We start from the raw sequence: 15,750 nt of genomic DNA, 5'->3' as shown, positions 1-15,750 counted from the left end.
ATACCACAAAAAGATATTTCTGAAAATAATCTCTTTTTCATGTTGTTTGTTTTTTTTTCATCTTCGTGTCACTACCATGGTAAGAGTGGCAAGAAAAGACAGCAATAAAAGGTTAGCTAATTTTGAATTTACAAAAAATCTGAATGTGTTGAATATGGATACATTAAAAACTGTATTAACTTGCGTTAAAGTGCAGCATGAATCTTGGAAAATGTCAGTATTTCTGAACACGTTCTTTGCTGTTTTTTTGTTCACATGATTCTTTCCATCATGTCACGGTTTGAGTCTATGGCAAACTTGCTGAAATGCCATATGACAACATTAAAAGGTAGCCTAACTTAAATCTCAAAGTTTTATATGAATACATAAAAAACAACAACAACAACAACAACAAAAAAAAAAACACTGTATTAGCTTATGTCAAATTCCAGCATGTAGTTTAAATTTTGGAAAATCACCATATTTCTGAAACTTAATCTTTGTTTCTTTCTTTGCATGACTCTTTCCATCTACATGCCTCTTTTTGATTTGCCATGATGGTAAACATAAAGGTAATGTGACAGCAAAAGACAAGTGAAATCTGAATGTCTTGTATATGAATACATCAACAAACTGTATTAACTTGTGCCGCATGAATCTTATGATATAAAAACATAACTGAACATGCTATTCTCTTTTCTTTACTCTTTCTGTCTGTATATGGTTTGAGCTGCCACAATTGTGAATATGGTAAGAAAGGTCATGTGTCAACATGAAAAAAAACCTGTATAAACTTGTGTTAAACTTATTCTTTCTTTGCATGACTCCTTCCAACTACATGCCAAGGTTTGAGCCATCACAATGGCAAACATGGTAATACATAAAAAAACTTAACTTTTGTTAAAGTGCAGCATGAATGTCTAATTCTGGATAATCACTGTGTTTCTGAACATATTCTTCTGTTTTGTACCTTGCATGACTCTTTCCAACTACATGACATGGTTTGAGCCATCAATGGCAAACGTGGTAAGAATATCATGTGTCAATATCAAAAACCTATATTAGCTTGTGTTAAAGTGCAGCAAGAATTACTGTATTTCTGAACATGTTCTTCTCTGCTTCATTCTTTACATAACTTTTTCCAACTACACGCAATGGTTTGATCTGCCACAATGACGTGGTAAGGTAGATCATTTGACAGCAATATAAGGCAAGTCCAGTCTGGACGTTTTGTATATGAATACATCAAAAACTCTATTAACTGAAAACTGTCTTATAGTGCAAATTCACTGTATTTCTGAACATGTTCTTCTGTCTCTTTGCATGACTCTTTCCAACTAACGGTTCGAGCCGTCACGATGGCAAACATGGTAATACATCAAAAAGCTGTTAATTTGTGTTAAAAGTGCAGCATGATTTTTTTTCTATTCTGAAAAATCAATGTATTTCTGAACATGTTCTTCGCTGTTTCTTTCTTTGCATGATTCTTTCCATCTATGTGTTGTGGTTTGAGCCGTCACAATGGCAAACCTATCACAGCAATAAAAGTCACATCTCAAAGTTTTATATGAATGCATTAAAAACTTCATTAACTGATGTTAATTTCCAGCATGAACGTTTAATTCTGGAAAATCACTGTATTTCTGAACTTGTTCTTCTCTGTTCCTATTTTTGCTTGACTTTCAAACTGCATGCCATAGTTTTGACCATCACAATGACAAATGTGGTAAGGAATGTTGTGTAATTTTCAAAAATCTGTATTAGTTTGTGTTAGAATGCAGCAAGAATCACTGTATTTCTGAACATGTTCTTCTCTACTTCTATCTTTGCACGACATTTTCCAACTACATGCCATGGTTTGATCTGCCACAATGATGTGGTAAAGTAGATCATTTGACAGCAATATAAGGCAAGTCCAGTCTGAAGGTTTGTTTATGAATACAGCAAAAACTCTATTAACTTGTTTTATAGTGCAAATTCACTGTATTTCTGAACATATTCTTCTGTTTCTTTGCATGACTCTTTCCAACTACGTGCCTCTGTTTGAGCCGTCACAATGGCAAACATGGTAATACCTTTACATCTCCATGCCTCTGTTCTGAAATAATGGTACACATGATGAGAAAGATCATGTGACAGCAATAAAAGGCAAGTACAATCTGAATGTTTTCTATAGGAATACATTAAAAAAAAACTGTTAACCATGAATCTTATATTCTAGAAAAATCACTATTTCTGAACATGTTCTTCTCTTTTCCTTCTTGACAATGGTGAATATGGTAAGAAATCATGTGACGATATCAAAAAAATCCCCTCTAAATTTTATTTATTTAATTTAATTTTTTTAATTCTGGAAAATCAATGTATTTCTGAACTTGTTTTTCTCTCTTTCTGTTTTCCTGTTTTTGTATGACTTTTCAACTACAAGACTTGGCTTGAGCCGTCACGATGGCAAAAATGGTAAGAAATGTCATGTGACAACATCAAAAATACTTTGAAAATCAGTCTATTTCAGGACATATTCTTTTGTTTCTTTCTTTGCATGACTATTTCCAACTACATGGCATGGTTCGAGTCGTCACATACTGGAATACAGTGGTGAATAATTTAATAAAGATCATGTGATAACATTATAAAAAAAGTGTTAATGTGTTAAACTGCAACATAAATCATTTTTTTTTAATTAATATTCTGGAAATTTACTGTATTTCTGGAAATGTTCCTCTTTTTCTTTTTTTTTTTTTGGTTAGCCCATATAGTTACTATAGTACTTTATTTATTCATAAATCTATTTTTTGTGTTCCATGGAAAAAATATTAGGGTGAGCAAATAATGACGGACTTAGGAGCCAAGCACTGATGAATTATCTAGAAGTTTTAGGGTTGTGCAGAGTTTTAATTAGCAACTGACCCTCTGAGATTCATAAGTAGCAAACATCTGCATATGCTAATAAAACTTCTGCATATGCCAGAAGGACACTCTTGGTATGCATGCCCAGGTGAAAAACAACTGCACTTCCATAATGTACTTAAAAGTGCTCTATTTTCGCGCATTAATTTTGTTCTTAATATACTAAAAATGATTCTTTAGTACTTCTTAAGATAAACTTAAGATCATCTAAGTGTACTCAACTGTGCTATTTTGAGACACCATGAATATGAACTAAAATGCACTTTTAACATATACTATCTCTGTTTAAAACATGTATTTAGTTAACAAGCTCTCAAATTAATGCAACAGCTAGATATGTCCATCAACAATATATATTGACATGAACTATATATGAGAATGAGCACTAATGGACCCATAAGCACATGATCTTACCACATTCAAAGCTTCCATCACTGCCTCTACAGCTCAACCCAGATGGTGTGGGAGCATGAGGGGCCACTGAGGGCCATTGAAGTGCTCTGCATTTGTTTACCCACTCTTCTTGCTGCTGTCAGGGAAAAAAAATGAGACACTCGTAACAGAATGTCAGAACATTTGTGCCTATTGAGTCATGTAGTTCAGTGATACTGGATGAATTACAAGTTTAATGAGACAGGGAGAACATTGGAGGAATGTAGAACCAAGAAAAACTCCTCTGCTTTATTGTGACGCTCAACAGTTCTGACAGAAAACAAGTGTATTCTATGTCGACATTCTGAATAGTGACTCACAAAGTAGCATGATGCCAAGACTAGTGCTTGTACAGAGCCCTATGAAGTCGGTTTAATTTTTTCTCAAATTCCCTGTTTTAATTTTTCCCATTTTCCATAGTTTCGATGGGTTATTTCGATTTAAAAAAAAAAGAAAAAAAAGTCTAATCACTTGAATTCATAAAACTTTAATAATGTAATAATTTATAAAATATGAACACTTATTCCCATATGAAATATAATTTTCATCGAAACTTTTTCAATTTTTGTGGATTTTTGAAAAAATTGGTACTAATAAAATTCAAGCAAACTTCAGCAATGTAATTAATTGTTAAAATTTAAACAATTCCTTTCATTTTTGGCAAAGTGCTGCAGAGGTTTACTATTTAATTAAAACATGGTTGTAAATTTGTGTGATTTTCCTTAAAAATAAAAAAGTTATTGCTATTATTATTATTATTATTACTACTACTACTTCTTTGGGAAATGCATTCTACTGTGCAATAGTACTATAGATAGTGTAAATTTATTTTTATTAATATTTTTGCTATTACATTTGGTGGTGATAGTGGCACTGAAATTACAGCTCCTCTCAACTTACATTGAAGCTTATTTCTTAAACCTGCAAATTTGGCATAGAGAGAGAAAGAGATAGAAAGAGAGGAAAGTGACAGATAGATCAGGTGAACAGGCCATCACTCTATAAATAACTCTACTTTGACGCGCGGAGGGTTTTTTTCTCCCCCACCAATTTTCCTTTAAATCAGTCTTTAGACATGCCACTCTTCCTGCACACCTCTCTCCTCCAATAACACACGGCCGTGCTGCCCTCTGTCTCTTTCTCCTCTTGCTCTGTCATTCAGAACCTCACCTCTGTTTTCACAAAGTCTGATTATTGTGCTCTTTTCTTCCATCCTCTTCCTCTCTCTCGTGTGACATCCCTTCTCAAGTTATTATTTCATCATTAGTTCATTAATCCCTGATTGCCCTCCCGTTCTCATCTGTATTAGCCACACTGCTCGTTCTGCTTTTGTCTCTCCAGCCTTCACACGTTCAGCTCTCACATCCCCTCATCATTTCCTCCCACTCTCTCTCTGACAGGTACCCTGTGTGGACAGCTCTTTGAGGCTTTAGTTCTGTAACTAGCCTCGGGGGATGCGGTGACTAGCCACTGTCAAGAGTAGCCAGGATTAGGCCGTTTGCTAGAGGCCTGTGGATGACAGCGGTGCCCATATCTTCACCCTTGGCATTGCTGGAGGACCGCCATAGAGGTGAAGTGTAGATAAAACCTAATTATTGATCAAAGCTTCTGTATTTTGTTATTGTTACATTACAGCTACTTTAATATAAATGTCATTTTAATGCATATTCTATGCCACGTCTTCTCTGGTGGTCTGTAAAGTCCTCCAAATGGTCTGTACACTGATTTAAAAAAGGTAAATGATTATTAGAGTTAATATAATAATAATAATAAAAAAAAAAGAACCTTTTGAATTAACATTAAAATATTTTTTTTTTTTATATTAATATTATTTACATCATCAAAGCAACTGTAATACACTAATTAGTGTTTTACGTTTTTGTCTTAAATTTATATCTTATTTTATTTCAGCTTTATTTAAAAAAACAAACAAACAAACAAACAAAAAAATTGTTTGAAGTTAACAATACCGGTTTGGCATGAAAGTGATGTAAATAATGACAGAATTGGGTGATATATACAGTACATGTCTCTTTATTTTAAAATGCTAAAAGTATGCCTAAAGTATTTTCTGTTGTATCGCTTTAATAACTGATGTTGCATCAGTATACATGCCGTGAGGGGAAAAAAATGATTTGATCCCCTGCTGATTTTGTACGTTTTCCCACTGACAAAGAAATGATCAGTCTATAAGTTTAATGGTTGGTTTATTTGAACAGTGAGAGACAGAATAGCAACACAAAAATCCAGAAAAACGCATTTCAAAAAAGTTATGAATTGATTTGCATTTTAATGAGTAAAATAAGTATTTGACCCCTTCGCAAAACATGACTTAGTACTTGGTGGCAAAACCCTTGTTGGCAATCACAGAGGTCAGACGTTTCTTGTAGTTGGCCACCAGGTTTGCACACATCTCAGGAGGGATTTTGTCCCACTCCTCTTTGAAGATCCTCTCCATGTCATTAAAGTTTTGAGGCTGACGTTTGGCAACTCGAACCTTCAGCTCCCTCCACAAATTTTCTATGGGATTAAGGTCTGGAGACTGGCTAGGCCATTCCAGGACCTTAATGTGCTTCTTCTTGAGCCACTCCTTGGTTGCCTTGGCTGTGTGTTTTGGGTCATTGTCATGCTGGAATACCCATCCACGACCCATTTTCAGTGCCCTGGCTGGCTTCAATGCCCTGGTCCTGACGGTACATGGCCCCGTCCATCGTCCCTTTGATGCGGTGCAGTTGTCCTGTCTCCTTAGCAGAAAAACACCCCCAAAGCATAATGTTTCCACCTCCATGTCTGACGGTGGGGATGGTGTTCTTGGGGTCATAGGCAGCATTCCTCCTCCTCCAAACACGGCGAGCTGAGTTGATGCCAAAGAGCTTGATTTTGGTCTCATCTGACCACAACACTTTCAGTTCTTCTCTGAATCATTCAGATGTTCATTGGCAAACTTCAGTCGGGTCTGTACATGTGCTTTCTTGAGCAGGGGGACCTTTGAGGCGCTGCAGGATTTCAGTCCTTCACGGCGTAGTGTGTTATCAATTGTTTTCTTGGTGACTATGGTCCTAGCTGCCTTGAGATCATTGACAAGATCCTCCCGTGTAGTTCTGGGCTGATTCCTCACCGTTCTCATGATCATTGAAACTCCACGAGATGAGATCTTGCATGGAGCCCCAGACCGAGGGAGATTGACAGTTATTTTGTGTTTCTTCCATTTGCACCAACTGTTGTCATCTTCTCACCAAGCTGCTTGGCGATGGTCTTGTAGCCCATTCCAGCCTTGTGTAGGTCTACAATCTTGTCCCTGACATCCCTGGACAGCTCTTTGGTCTTGGCCACGGTGGAGAGTTGGGAATCTGATTGATTGATTCATTGTTTCTGTGGACAGGTGTCTTTTATACAGGTAACAAACTGAGATTAGGAGCACTGCCTTTAAGAGAGTGCTCCTAATCTCAGCTCCTTATCTGTATAAAAGACACCTGGGAGCCAGAAATCTTGCTGATTGATAGGGGATCAAATACTTATTTCACTCATTAAAATGCAATTTATGTCAATTAAAATTAATTCATTATCATTAAAATTCATTATATCATTAAAATCAATTTATAACTTTTTTAAAATGCGTTTTTCTGGATATTTTTGTTGTTATTCTGTCTCTCACTGTTAAAATAAACCTACCATTAAAATTATAGACTAATCATTTCTTTGTCAGTGGGCAAACGTACAAAATCAGCAGGGGATCAAATAATTTAATAAAGTATTAGGTTCAACTTGCCCATAGTAAATTCACACTTGCCTAAGTTTTAGTCAGCTAGCTGTGAATAAACGGTCAACTTCACAGTTTCTTTTATCAGCATGAAAAACAACTGTTAATCAAATTGTATTTAAATTACATACAATAGGTATGCAAAGAACACTATCTTTACAATCACTGAAGCTGTCAATCACTTCTGTTCAGTTCATAAGCACTGAGTTCTGCACGCTTGTGAAAAACATGCATTATAATTGGTGAATCTTCAAGTGAGCACAAAATGTTTGAAATGCTTGCAGCGGTACTATACAGTGTGCTGCAGGCATAACATCAGTTTATAGGCCTGGTTCTGTTGACAAAAAACAAACAAACAAACAAAAAAAAAAGTAGAATTTTGGATTACTGTGGAAAATAAGCTCTGTGACCAACAAACGTTTATGATTCTTTCATGTTTTTGTTCAAGATAACATAACAAATTAACATAACTTTTATGAATTTTGAAGCCAAATACAATCACTGCAAATTACCCTGCAAAAATAAAAAAGCTTGATAATGTGATAATGTGAAGATGGTTTATTGACTTTCCAGGCCTAGTCAAACTGGTGTTTCACTGGTCGGGCAGCTGGTCTCCCTGACTGACCTGCTGAAAAATGCCTAAATCCTTCTAAAATCATCAAAGCAGACCAACCTAACTAGCTTGGCCAGACTGGCAGACTACCTGGATAAATATTATGTATGCTCTGAGTGAAATCTATAAACTGCATGGTCATGCACAAAAAAAGTCCTGTAGGCAAGAGTTTGGTAATTTTAGTGAATGAAAGCACACACTGTGCTAAGCTGGTGTAGTTAGCATATAAAAACTCATGTAGTGTGAATTTAGTCCTCCTGATTAGAATTGTATATTTGTGTATATGTTTTATAATAAATCAAGATTAGACAATAACACCGCTGGTCAAAAATCCGTTATTTACATGTACATTAGTCTGCTATAGAATAGCCATTTCAAATTGACATCATTGCCAATTAAGCTTAAACAAGCACCTCTTTTAATGAACATTCTTAACTTGGTATTGAAAGCTTCTCACATTCCCATCAAAACACATCGACAAGCCATCAGCATTCATGGTGAAGCATCACGGCTAATGAAGTTGCACTAAAACCCACTCCACTGCCTTGGGCAGCACCTCAATGGCGATCAGAGGTCTCGGCAGAGCACGCGCTAAAATATTTATAACCAGCTATTACACGCAGCCTCTTTCATTATTGATGGCCGTGGTTGATGGCAGCCCTTTGAGCCGCTCAGACTGTACGGGACCTCTATCTATTTGACCAGCTAATTAGCGACAGGCCTCACCACGCTAGCTAATATTGACTAGGTGCATAAGCGTCAATGACGGATGGTGGTTGAAAAACTAAATCGACCAGCAGCTCTTTTCTCACAGGTCATTTAGCTAGCTGCTGCAGCTGTTGTGGCGATCGTTCCTGCATCCCTGCAGGTAATAAGAAACAGAGCCAAACCACACATCCCCATGTTCTTCAGCAACCCCAGTGAAATCCCCGCTGAAAAACACTGCATAGCTGCTAACCAGCATATGTGGTGTTGTGGTTGCTGGTTTTCTTCTAGCATGGACTGCTGCTATGCTGGGGTGCCCACCAGGCGTCTTAAAGAGACAGTTCACCCAATTCTGTCATCATTTACATCATTTACAACACTTCGATTAGAAAAATAATTTTTCATTTTAATAATTTTTAAATAAAAATGCAATTTTATTATTTCTGCAATTAGCATATTATGGGTTCTTTAGTGATGCAAGTAATATTAACTTAAAACAGGAGTATGTTGCAGCACAAATTTCTTTGTTGCTGAGCCAGAGTTACGCACTTGTTTTTTGTAATTTTTGGAGCTTCAACATCCTGGTTGAGCTAAACCAGCACTAATGCTGGTCTTGTCAGTACTCTGACAGCACACATACATTTCCTAGACATGTATTTGATGTTTTCATCTGAGTGAATTTTGAATGTTTACTCAACCACAGCATGCCACTAAATCACTACCTGTCAGATGTTACGACAACATTCAGCTGTTAATGATGCATCTTATGGGACAGGGTCACCTTAGTGGTCAACAACGTACGTACTGTGTGTTTAAAAACAGTGAATCAAGGTTGCAGTGAATAAAGTTACAAAACACATTGCCTTAGGCTGTATTTGGTGATCTTCTTGCCTGAACCAGACATCTATATTGATTAAAAACCGGCACATCCACCTCAGCCCCTCTGGGGGCATTTTACACGGTCATCCAATCAGAAACCACCGGCCCATTACCATTGTAATGTAATTTGTCTGAGTGTGGTGTGAGAGAAATGTCCAGCTAGGGATAATGGCCACGTGAGAAGACAAACTGCAGCGCTGGGCTGTTTAAGCTCCATTGGTTACCTTGTTACGCAGCGAGTCTGAGTCTGAGTGTGAGTGTTCATTGATGGCAGGGTTTAAATTGCATCCCTAGATTAACCCCAACTAAGTGGGATGAATGTGTGGCCATTTTTCCCCTCGGGCTGACAGAAGTCATTTGGTTTTTCGAGTAATGACAAGGCAGCGTATACCACAGGGACATTTCTGAATGAGTTGAGCAGAACCACCATTTTTAACCAGTAAATTTTATTTATATATAACAACAGTACAAAGTGAATCCTTGGCTTGCAAAATAGGTGTGCTTCATATTTACAATAGGTACACAGTAATATAATATAACAAAACAAAAGCAATTAAAAAAACAAGACCGATTTTTTTCTTTTTAAATACTTTAACTCTCTTACAATTTTCACAACACTTAAAAAACAACAAGAACAGACAACCATAAGTGTTATTATTATCATCATCATCATCATCATCATCATCGAGGTCATTATTATTTCTATGTACTATGTTACAGAACTCCAGTGTCTACAAAGAGAGATTCGTTTAATAATTTTGCGTGATTGAAAATGGAAGGATATTCACCTCTGAGGTGATCAAACCGACTACAAAAGTCTTTCTCGCTCTCATTTTTGTTTCCTACGATCAGTAATATGAAGAGAATATGAACATTTCACTTGTTCGTTGCATGCTATTCCATCACAGAGCAAAACATGAGCTAAAAACAAAAAAAGTGCACAAAATTGATTCCAAGACTGTCGATTCGTGCCAAATATATAAAATTAGCAGCAGTTGTGACCGCCACAGATGACTGCTGATATTTCAGAAAGCTGCCCAGTGCTGTCAAATTTTATTCTGCTCTGCAGAATAGCGCAATAAAAATTATAATTAACTTTCTCTTTTTTTCGAGGGATCAAATGTCTTCTAATAAACATTAATAAGCGTTGAGCTACTGAAATCTCTCTCAACAAAGTGCAATTTCCTGTGCCACATCATTTCAAACAAAATGTTAGGACCAGAATACATTTTGTTCTCTTTTTTTATTATTTTTATTTTTTGCAGAAGCAAGAGAGTAGTCTCTCCTCGACTAATGTGGCAGCAAACAAGGTTCACATTAGAACTGAGCCGCATCCTGGGAAAAGCTCAAGTGCAGCGGGGTCGACGGAAGGTCTCTTGCCCTTATAGAGCTGGGATGAGCTCTGATGAATGGAAAACAGGGAAGACTGTGGATAACCAAAAGTAGGAAGCTTTTTCATGTACCCTAATGTCACTAACATGCGACATGGCTTGTAAATTCACATATGTTGACTATACAGTGTGTGTTTCTTAGAGGAATGTGTAGTTGTTCAGGAAGAGTAGAATTACTATAGGTTGTCCTATAATAGTTCATCCCCCCCCAAAAAATCTGTCGTATTGTAATGGCTTACTTTCTTCCAGTGAACACAACAGGAGAACATCTAAACATTCTTAAATCAATATATAGCCTAATTTATGTAATGTAATAGCTCTGAATCTTTGTTTTCATTCAGGGCTGTGTTTTCCAAAAGCATAGTAAGCCTAAATTGATCGTAGCTCCATTGGTTTCAATGGGTGTATGATGTACTTAAGCTTACAATGCTTTTGGGAAACGCAGCCTGGATCTTTTCAATTGCTATTCATTGCAATTGTATGTGAAAGATCGACCAAAATATCTTGCAAAATTTCTCCCTTTGTGTTTCATGAAAGAAAGTTAGTCAAACAAGGTTTGAATGAGGACGAGTAAACGCTGACAGAATTTTCTGGGTGAACTATTCCTTTAACAGATTAATTCATTCAACTCTATTCTTTCATGCAACTCTTCATTTGTAATCTCCTGCACTGGATCCTATTTTTGATGTGTTTTTTTTTTTTCTCCTGATCACACTGTGCACACGACTAGTTGAGATCAAAGGCGAGCTTCAAAGCAGCAGGAGGAATCTGAAGCTAAAGGGGTCTGTCTCTCTCTCCATCTCATTCCTATGCTTCTCAAACACTCCAGCAGACACCACCCAGCACCCGTCTGGGCGAGGGTATGCCTCTTCCACCCTTCTCCATCATCACGTTGGCTAAATTTATCTGATTAGTCTCAAACACAGCTAACAAAGACAGGGAGAAAAACGACACGTCGCTGATTAAATGAACTAGAAACAACAGATTCAATGTTCTAAGGCCACAGGGGGAAAAAAACAACAAGCGCCATTTGAGCCGTTTCAATCCATTTCTTCACATCCGATACTGCATTTTTACCATATAAACTGAGCTGAGGAGAAGTTGTCTCTCCCTGATACCTCTGTGAACCTAAGATTACTCTGACCTGAACGACCTTGTCTATTTTGGCTCGGACGATCTTCAAAAACAGCTCTACCTGCCATCATGCATTATAAATGAAAGCTATGTTGTCTTTTGTTCATGCGTTCTGTTGACATACTTCATGTCAGGCGGTGGAATAAAAGAGATTGGAAAGAACCCAGTCAAGCTATCAAGATCCCAGACACCTAAAGTATTTTACAAATACTTTATATTTACAAATACCGTTCCAAGCTCATGGTCTTCTCGTACCTGAATTTGCAAGTGAACCTTCTAAACCAGAGATTTTTTTTTTTACAGTATACAGGGTCCATTCCCTTAATAAAGCATCAACCGACAAGTGCGTAAATAAGTGATCTTTTGGCACTTAATCCCGACGGGTGTGTACAGAAAGGAAGTGACATGGTATATTACATCATCGGCATTCCTGTGAGTCATCCACAACTCATGTGACCTCTTGGCACTTGAACATAGGAGTAAATGGGAAAGGAGACTATTTTTTTTCCTTTATATGAGGTACTGTATAATGCATGCAGACTACACACATATTGGACCATACATAATAATTAATACTCTCTGGTAAGATGATCTCAAGCGAGTCCGTTTGTTTGAAAGGGAAGGTGGGGTTTCTCCACGCGTGATTTGAGCTGAAGGTGCTACTCGTCGCCGCTTGCGTATCTGAATCTCAGCAGCGCTATTATGGAGAGGGATTTTCAGTTCTTTAGGACGTCGTGCCGTGGAGATCAGCTCAACTGACTCCTGTTTTAGAAAAGCAACAAAAATGCAAAGACAAAATAGAGTAACGTTTGTACATTCACATACGCTTACATGTAGAAAACAGGACATATGCACATAGAGAGACCGTAGAGCGGAGTTCATCCAGTTTGATACTGGCTTCTGGTCAGTCCAAGAGAATTAGGGACATGCTGGTTGAACTTTGGTCCCCTTTTTGTTGGAGTTTCATTATTTCCCAAACAATGTCGATGCCTTATGGTCGCTCAGGCCAGTTGGACTCAAAAGTCTAAGTATGTACTAGCGTGTCGACATGCACGTGTGTTGGTAGCAGCCACTGCTTTCCAAGGAAAGAAAGAGACTTGGAACTTTTGCCACACCAACAATGAGGAATTATACTAGCTGACTCAACGAAACAAACTCAAAAAGCACTCATGTATAAAAATAAAATTTGGAAGTAAAAGCCATCAACTGGACGGTAATGGCGAGGCAGTAGATGTCCGTTTCCTTCAGTCTAATCCTCCTGAAATGGTTTTAGCAAGCACATTGTTGAGGAAGTATCGGTGTCTTGCATTCATCACGTAAATCAGTGCTAGGCACATTGAACCAGATGAACTAAAGAAAAACAAACAAAAAATAAAACCAGGTAAACAAAAAATGTTCCAGGAAGCTGCTTGTCCCACAGTTTTTTTTCCTTAAAAAAAAGAAAGACAACTAAAAACAGAACTCCTTAGTTTCCACTCCTGATCAGAAAGTCTTGTGACTTGCTTTCATCAAATAGTTGTCTATTGGTCTTAAAGGTGACCTCTTCACAAAATTGTAGAAAAAAAGCACAAGCTATTGTTGGTTTCGAGTCTCTAGCCAGTGTTTCTCTCTTTTGTGTGGAGAGGCTTTGGATGATGGTTTGACTGATTGAAGGTCTTCGTTCCAGCTTTGTGTTTCTCTCAGCTCTCCAGTGACATGGAGGCGATGAGTTGCTCCACTTTGTAGGCCAGTCGCTGTTTCTTCGCCGTTTCGTCCTGTTCTAGTGCAGCAGTGATCTAGGAAAAGAACACAGGAAGGCATTAATCACTGTACGGCATTACGACAGATCTCAGGCGAGGGGGCAGATTTTGTATGCTCTGAAGAACACATTATAACAAACGAAGGATGGAAAAATCTAAAATTTGATAAAGCATTTAATATGATCCCAGGACAGAATGGGAGCAGGGTCACACAATTTAATGCAGCATTTAATGAAATGATTTTATAGCAAAGGGTAAATATATATATATATATAAAATAGAACATTAAAATATATCTTAAATTTGATCTTATTTAAAGGAATCTTAAGGATGCTTAGATGTAATAGATAGAAGAATGTTTGAAATTGACTTCAAATATATAATAAATCAAATAAATATAAAGTAATACAATGTTTAGATTTTTCTAGAACACAAGAGTGACAAATCAGAATTGGGTTCAACGTGAACAAAGCTGATGTTTCAACTAAAACTTAAAACTGTTTCAGGCAACCATTAAACACCAGACACGTTTTTCAGACGGCATACTCCATATCTAATTATTACCGACCAGTTACTGCTCACTGTGATAGGAGACTTGGACTAATTTTCAGTCTCTGAGAGAAAAATGGCTAGAGACTTCATTTCATGAATATTTCATTAAAAAGGAAAGTATAACTTGAGTCTGACCCAAGCTGCAGAGTGCCATCTCTCATTTCCATCTGTGTGTGTTTTTCTGAAAACAGAGCAGTCAAAAATGTCGAGTCATGTTGAGAGGGGACAGGCAGACGGGATCGACCCCTCTCTGTGCTCATGTCATAATCTCTGACTGCGGTGTCAGAGGAACACAGCAGGAAGTGGCATCGTGGCTTCTGTCTGCCATTCATTTGCACATCAAACAGTGAAATAATGGGAAACTAGATCAATATGGGCACATCTAGCGAGCCAAGATGGGGCTTCATTAATGATAGCTTTCAAAGCCTAAAATGGTGGACATGAGAGTGCTGAAGGGTGGGTGTATGTGGAAATCTCCTCTTGTAACTGCGAAAGAACGATTGATTGTAAACAAAGACAATCGGGTTCACTGCTCTAAAACACAGCGATCTAATACTTCCAACTTTCTAAATACTATGTTGCTCAACTGACATGTTTATCCAAACTATAGAGGTACTGTTATGGAGCAACTGAAAGTTAAAATTCTGCGCTTCTGTTAATCCAAACTTCTCCTTCAATGGAACACACAACTGGGGACACTTAATTTCTAGCGATTATCGCCGATTTGATTGCACAGATACTATTTAAACTAAACTGAGCTAGACAATGACATCTCTGAATTCAATAATGAAATGCCTAAATGAAAATTGAGTGTTTAATCTTATCATTATACATTACTGACACTCTATCCTCCAATTTGATACTGTTAAGTGCTTTGACACAATCTGTATTGTAAAAGCGCTATATAAATAAAGGTGACTTGACTTGACAAGGAGATGTTTTGCAGAATGTTCACTTTGCACTAATGTTTAACACATCAAAAGCATAAAAAAGTGACTGCACAAGGACTGTCAAGTAGTATCATTTTAGTATTATATTGATATACTATTGTAGTTTTTATTAATACATTGAATTTTATTTTATTTTTTATTTGAAGCTTTTATTTTATAATTTCAGATTTCATTTTAATTTGGTTTGTTTCCTTTCTTTACTTTCTTTATTTTTATTTCAGTTTTAGTTAAGGTTTAGTGTTTCTTTCCAGTTAGTAATTTTATTAATTCAACTTTAAAATATCTAAAAGTTTAATTAGTTTTAAGTTGTAATAGTTTTAGTTAACGAGAAAAGAGAGAGAAAAAAAAAGTGCATAAAATGGTCAAATACCATGCAAGTCTGTGTAACTATTTGAGGAACAGACCAAAATCTTACTTGTAATTTGTTGTAATATATTAAATAAAATGATCATAAATTATATTTAGTAATATGTAGTTAAGCTCATTTGGATGCCATCTATGCATATTTACAGTAAAATAATAATAATAATAAAAAAACAATAAATGTATAATTATAAACATATAATGTCCTCTGACTCCCATACTAAGGAAACCCCAGTGAATCTTGGCTATTTCCACCACATGTTCTTGTGTGTATCATAACTGATTGTGTTACTCCTAGTACTGTATGTTGTATTTAAAAAAAGCAGTGAGAACATTCTGCAAA

At 36.7% G+C, this 15,750-nt stretch overlaps 1 protein-coding gene and 1 long non-coding RNA gene across 6 annotated transcripts in view; one reads left to right on the top strand and one right to left on the bottom strand.

The window, feature by feature from the left end:
* Nucleotides 1–184: 184 nt before the first annotated feature.
* LOC131531623 (uncharacterized) overlaps nt 185–15,750 on the top strand; it is a 34,045-nt gene continuing 18,479 nt past the window's right edge. For 3 of the 4 annotated variants that reach the window (XR_009268741.1, XR_009268740.1, XR_009268742.1), the window contains exons 1-6: nt 185–328; nt 552–1,349; nt 1,680–2,258; nt 2,408–2,439; nt 4,722–4,891; nt 10,544–11,529. This is a non-coding gene — a long non-coding RNA (uncharacterized LOC131531623). Of the gene's footprint in view, nt 329–551; nt 1,350–1,679; nt 2,259–2,407; nt 2,440–4,721; nt 4,892–10,543; nt 11,530–15,750 lie in introns of those variants that run through there. The other variant, XR_009268739.1, reaches the window with a different exon arrangement.
* plxna2 (plexin A2) overlaps nt 9,708–15,750 on the bottom strand; it is a 209,177-nt gene continuing 203,134 nt past the window's right edge. For both annotated transcript variants that reach the window (XM_058762507.1, XM_058762508.1), the window contains one exon: nt 9,708–13,578. In XM_058762507.1, the coding sequence (XP_058618490.1) occupies nt 13,483–13,578 (96 nt within the window). In that variant the 3' untranslated portion in view covers nt 9,708–13,482. The remainder of the gene's footprint in view (nt 13,579–15,750) is intronic.

The sequence above is a fragment of the Onychostoma macrolepis genome, chromosome 23 (assembly GCF_012432095.1).
Source record: "Onychostoma macrolepis isolate SWU-2019 chromosome 23, ASM1243209v1, whole genome shotgun sequence".
Taxonomy (NCBI): Eukaryota; Metazoa; Chordata; class Actinopteri; order Cypriniformes; family Cyprinidae; genus Onychostoma; species Onychostoma macrolepis.
The sequence above is the reverse complement of the archived record's forward strand: the minus strand, read 5'-3'. Positions and strand labels throughout refer to the sequence as shown.